This window comes from Neoarius graeffei, chromosome 6 (genome assembly GCF_027579695.1).
Source record: "Neoarius graeffei isolate fNeoGra1 chromosome 6, fNeoGra1.pri, whole genome shotgun sequence".
Lineage (NCBI taxonomy): Eukaryota > Metazoa > Chordata > Actinopteri > Siluriformes > Ariidae > Neoarius > Neoarius graeffei.
In genome coordinates, this window is record NC_083574.1 from 17,063,585 (window position 1) to 17,069,584 (window position 6,000).

The 6,000-nt window shown below is 38.0% G+C and overlaps 1 protein-coding gene across 5 annotated transcripts in view; it reads left to right on the forward strand.

The window, feature by feature from the left end:
* Positions 1-5,548, forward strand: part of ppp1r13l (protein phosphatase 1, regulatory subunit 13 like) — a 77,834-nt gene extending 72,286 nt beyond the window's left edge. For all 5 annotated transcript variants that reach the window (XM_060923362.1, XM_060923364.1, XM_060923363.1 and 2 more), the window contains one exon: positions 3,567-5,548. In XM_060923362.1, the coding sequence (XP_060779345.1) occupies positions 3,567-3,602 (36 nt within the window). In that variant the 3' untranslated portion in view covers positions 3,603-5,548. The remainder of the gene's footprint in view (positions 1-3,566) is intronic.
* Positions 5,549-6,000: the final 452 nt, after the last annotated feature.

The window sequence follows — 6,000 nt, forward strand, 5'->3', positions numbered from 1 at the left end:
TCCATGAATTGGGGGGGGGAGGAGTCAATGGTTACACGCACCTTTTTTTAAATGGTGGATTTAAACATTGTGAGCATCGTTATGTCAGCGGTTACTATAGAAACAGTGACGTATTAGAATCTTATAATATAAGCCTTGTATCTGTCAGAGCTGCTGATACAGAAATAAAGACAAAACACTTTCTGAGCAATAATTATCATCCTGTCAGCAATACTGTAGTATAATTAGTAATTACTAATCTCCTGTACAATGACTTCCTTAGTAACAGGATATCAAGTGTATAATCATACAGATTAGTGTATACATCCTGTCACAATGAAATAATCTCCTGTTTGACTGACAAATTTATCAAGCATGTGTGTTAAAGCAGTGTATGTAGTGTGCAGTGAATGGCAAATACTGTATGTGGACTTGTATTTGTTAGGGTTTTGCTGGGATTTAAACCCGGGTCGCTGGTGTGATAATCCAGCAAACCCCCACTAGGCCACCAGGGGGATGACTCAAGTGCAGAGGCGTGAGGCGAAAGTAGAGTATCAAAAACAGTTTATTTACAATATGTACAATCCAAGGGAAAAAACAAAAAGAATAATCCAAAGCTCAGAAGATAAACAAAAATAAAATATCCCAAGGTTCAAAATCCAAATAAGAAAAGAAGAGGCAAAAACTCAAACGCTCAGAAGATATAAAGGTCAAAACAAAATCCACAAAGTCCAAAAGAAAGAAGCAAAAAACCAAGAATACAAAGACACAGGCAAGGTACATGGGACAGAGGGAACTAGCACTAACAGCATAGCAAAGGAAAAAGACTCCGTGACAAGGGAACAAACAGAGGGGTATTTATACACAAAATAAATTGAACACAGGTGACGATAATGAAGACAAACAGGCAATCAACACAAACACAAAAAACACAGTGGTGGCCTCTAGAGGCCAAAACAAACATGACAAGATGGAAATAACAGCGGTCTCTAGAGGCCAAAACAGTCCCAGTCCTAACAGTATTCATGACGGAAATAAAAGAAAGCAGTGCTTTTCTCTGCATGACGGGTCTCTGACGCCACCTGAATAACCCAGATATTTTTCTGTCTGGCTTCTTGTTAGTGAAACTGAGTATATAATATAATATGACGTGGATAGTGTAGCATTTATAACATCCTTATTCTAGTTTAGGAGTCAGATGACTACTATTAGTGGTGCCTAGATTGCAAGTTAGGACCTTGGGTTTTGTTGTTGGGCCAAGGTCAGTATTTTCAAGGCCGAGGTCACGGTATTTCACGATACAGACCAACCTTAAGCTGGTAAATAATATATTTATTTTTTTCTTTACCAAATTCTAACAGAAAATGAGAGCGCCCGAAAGGCTACTCGGCTTTGTCCTGAAATGTTTTCTTTTATTTCCTCTTCATCAGGGTAGTAAAACTCACTTTCGCTGTAAACACTGTTGTTATCGCTATCCATGCTGCAAAATTAATGCTATTATACTGAGAAATGCAAAAATAAATGTTGACAAAAATTGCGACTGTATTTGTTGTTGCTGTGAACGAGTGAGTCGCCAAAGGTCTGTAACCAGGGTCCAGATCGTAGGATTCCGGACTGCTTGCGAGCCAATCCGAGCGCACGATTTGATGGAAACCGGACCGTGAAAAAATAAATATAAATTATTCCACGAAATCGAGTCATACCGTACATGAGCTGATAGCCGACGAGGCGCATAGTGCTGAGTTGGCTATAAGCCATGTACGACGAGATTGAGTGGAATATAACTTTTTTTCTATCCACATTCACTGGATTTTGAGAAATGGAGCATTTTTTATTTTTACTTTTTTGCAAATTCAATAAATAAAAACATTCTACAAAATGTCCGACAAAATCGTTTCCGCTTAGAATGTCAACAAACTGGTGAAATGACAGTCACAATTTGTAAAAAATGCTCCAATAATAATTCTTGAAAAAAAATAGATACGTTCTTTACCATATATTTTTTTTATTTTTTAAAGTGGTGTTTTCATCTTCGGTTGGTTCAGCAACACACTCCGCCATTTTGTTTTTCTCTACTCATGGTATATGAGCAGATATCCTAGTAGTAGAGTAGCCAAACATCAGTGCACCATTGCTCATATCCAGTGAATGTGGATAGAATAAATATTCGAGTGATGAATGTATATATTCACAAGTGAGTGAAGCGAAGGGGTGAAATATTTTTCAACACAAGAAGATAAGCTTCATATCTTCGTGCCACCATGGATTGTTCTTTATACAATATGGACACATCCACTGGCATCTGTTAACAGTCTAGCGTCTAGATGGTTGTACCGATTTGACTTCAAATTTTCAGTGTAGGTGGGCAATGGTCCGTAGACTACCTGATTAAATTTTGGAGGTAATCGAGTCAAGGTCACTGAAAAGGTCAACCTTTCGGTCAAAACATTTTCATTTATAACTCAAACGGTTGCTGATAGACAGATGTTTACTCTTATGAGCATATAGGAACTCCTATATGGCCTTTCATTTGGCACCATGATCTTTGACCTTGAGTGACCTTGAAAGGTCAAACTCAAGGTCACGGATTTTCAGAGGGCTGTTACTTGAAAACGGTTGATGGTAGACAGATATTTACCGTTATCACCTATTAGGAAGTGCCATATGGGCTTTCATGTGGCACCATGATCTTTGACCTTGAAAGGTCAAACTGAAGGTTTTCAAAGGGTTTCAAAGGGCTATAACTTTAAAATGGTTCATGATAGCCAGATGTTTATCATTATCAACATATAAGAAGTCCCATATGGGCTTTCAGTTGCCACCATGACCTTTGACCTTGAATGACTGAAATGTCAAACTCAAGGTCCTGGATTTTCATAGGGCTATAACCTGACAGCCAATGATTGAGGAATATTACCATTATCAACATATAGGTATAAAATAAGTGCTGCCAGGCGAGGCTTGTTTTGCCTGGTAACACTTGTTTAATGCTGAACCAGTACCTTTTAACAGATAGTACTCAGTGCTCGCAGAAATGAAGTACTCTTTCATGAGACAGTTTCTCTGCTCACTGGTTTTACCGCTCCATGCTCACAAATACCTTTGTGTACTTACAATTCACAGTATCTTTCACCTTTTTTTTAAAATGGCATTGCTTGCTGATACTGCTCTGCACTCTCAGGTCGTTTACCACTATGTTCTCTCTGAAAGATACTGTTTCCATGCTATAAGATGTTTTTTGGAAGACGCTATAGAACACAAAGCTCCTGTGAACATTTTAACAGAGCACAGTTTGCACTATTGCTTTAATTGCCATCATTAATTGAGAAATGAGTCATTTCGTGTGGTCTGTTCATTAGTATGGCATTGTACACTGGGCTCATGCCACATAGTATCACATGGTGTCAGTTCAGGAGCATGTTTTGATATGTACAAGTGAATAAGTATTATATCAGGCCAATACCTAATACCAGCATTGGTATCAATGAATGAATCCCTATGTTTTAGGTCCCCCCCCCCCCTTGTTTTTGTCTTGTTGTCTTGACTTTTGTGCCGAATATCTGATCTTGTATTTCCTTCTGTTACAGCTTTTCCCAAAGGTGCGGCCAAAATCACTGTGCTAGAGGTCCCTCTACAGGCCCAGCTCCAGTAATACACCACAGAATCACCTACAATATGTCCAAGATGTCTTTGTTGTTGTTCCTGTAGTAGTCATTGCATTTTCTTGATGATGTACATTTGTATTAAGGGCTTGGAAGTAGAGTTGCATGTGTAACGTTGTAGACAAATTAAAAATCTAGTAGTATCTAAATCTGACCGGTTGAATAAATTGCCAAATTCTAATCAAAGTTTGCTTTCGTTGTTTGGCAAACGTTACTTCCAAGCCCTCGAGATATCCGGAAGTGGTACCTTTTCTACTATAAATAATCTATACAGATTCAGATTGTAGGGAGTTTCTACTTGAGGACTTGTTCATTTATGGGTTTTAGAGCTACTTTAACTTGCTTTTATAAAATGATTGTGATCTCTGAAGTCATGTGGTTCAGTGATGATTACAGCAGTTAAGAAGATGCCTTACCTTACCGGGTCGAGCAAGCTCGGCTATGCATGACCCTTTCCTTTCAAACGGCCCTATCGCTCATCAGAGCTGGTAGTTCCTCGGACCTACATCCTGTTGTCATCACACAGTTGGTCGATGTAGGTCCTTTTAGGGCGGCCTTTAGATCCAGTTAAAACTAATGACTGGTATTGATGTATTTAATATTGATTTGGCAGCATTTAATCCTAAACCCCTTATAAAATCTGCATGCAGGCCTGGGGAAACTCATTACATGGTCGAATTTTGTACTATAAGGGATGTATCTCAACCAGAATGAAAGATCTACCGTTTAAGTCTGGTTACGTCAAAAGTGAAAAGGAAGGAAACTGCATTTAATTTCAACTCCACATCGACATTTATAATGTAACATATTTAAGGAAAAGCAATTACAATTTCTCCTGTTCTGATGTTTAAAGTGAACATTAACTGAAGCTCTTGATTTGTATCTGCATGATTTGATGCATTGCGCTGCTGTCAAGGGATCGGCTGATTATAGAACTGCATCAAACAGCAGGTGGATGGGTGTTCCTAATAGGGCAGATAGTGAGTGTATATAAAATGTTTTTCTATTTAGATTACTTTCAGCTCTTTGCTCATCTTTTGTGGCTGCCAGAATTCAGGTTTTCACAGACCACCACAAGCATACAAAGGTTTAAATATGCTAAATGTGAAGTTCTCTTTATAAATGATGGGCTCCGTGGCTGAAGTGCCAATTAATTGAAGGTTTTGTGTTCAAATCCTAGGTTTATTAAAGAGACCTGAAATAAACGATTAAACTTTAGCTGCTGTATTTGGATTAGATTCTCTCCCACGTGAATGCCCATGATTACCATGAGATCACAGCAAATGAAATGCTTGTCATCTCAAAGATTGGTTAGGAATTTGTTCGTATAGCATCTCAGTATTGATTTTAGATGTGAGTATTGATTCGAGTGCGTGTGTGTGAGTGTGAGAGAGAGAGGGGGAGAGAGGTTTGTTGTGCATTAGCATCATACAGATGTATCATGATCGGATTTGTATGAATTTGAGATTTAAATCTGACTTTTGTCACTAAAAATTCTCGTAAATCCACTCTTGTAACTACAGACTGGCAGTTTAGTGTACAGGGTTTATCCTTGTTGTTTCTTATTTTAGTCCTTTTGTGAAATGTTTACCACTTTTATAAGCGACCATTAATCCTGCACAGTACTTTGCATAGAATGCATTTTTAATGTCACCATTCATACAGAGAAGTGTTTTGGTATCACTTTACCTGTTTAACACCCCCCAATCCACCCCTTTCCATGACTGAGAATGAATGTTGATTTTCCTTTCAAGTCATTAAGTCCTGGTAATTGAGTGTGGGATTATTATAGTATTGTGTGTGTGTGTGTGTGTTCGTTCACTGGTACAGGCTGTTACAAAATAAAAGTAAACATAGTATTCTCTGTGATGCAGTAAAAACATAGATAAACTTGTATAAAACAGGAACTATTAAGTGTACGTGTTTCATTTCATATATTACAAACTACAGCACTGTGCAAAAGTCTTTGTTCAAGATTTCTATTTTATGACTTCTACATTATTGAATCTGTACAAAAACATTTTAGAGTCCAAACGTTCGTTTTCCAGCACAAAATTAAATGTTACAGGAAAAAAAATGTTTGTATCTGAGCAGCATATTCCATAAGAGAGCACTTTTCAGATTAAAAAAGAAAACATAATGAAGGCTACTGGGTATCAGTGCAAAATTAAGAAGCAAGTGTGATAAAGTGTCCAGAAGAACTGTGGCTGGTTCTGTAAGATGTTCAGTAAAACATACAGCTCATTTCCTTATAAAACTGCACTCACTGTACCTGAGACTACTTTTTTTTTTTTTTTTTAAAGCAAAGGGTCGTCTCAAGGGCGGCACGGTGGTGTAGTGGTTAGCGCTGTCGCCTCAC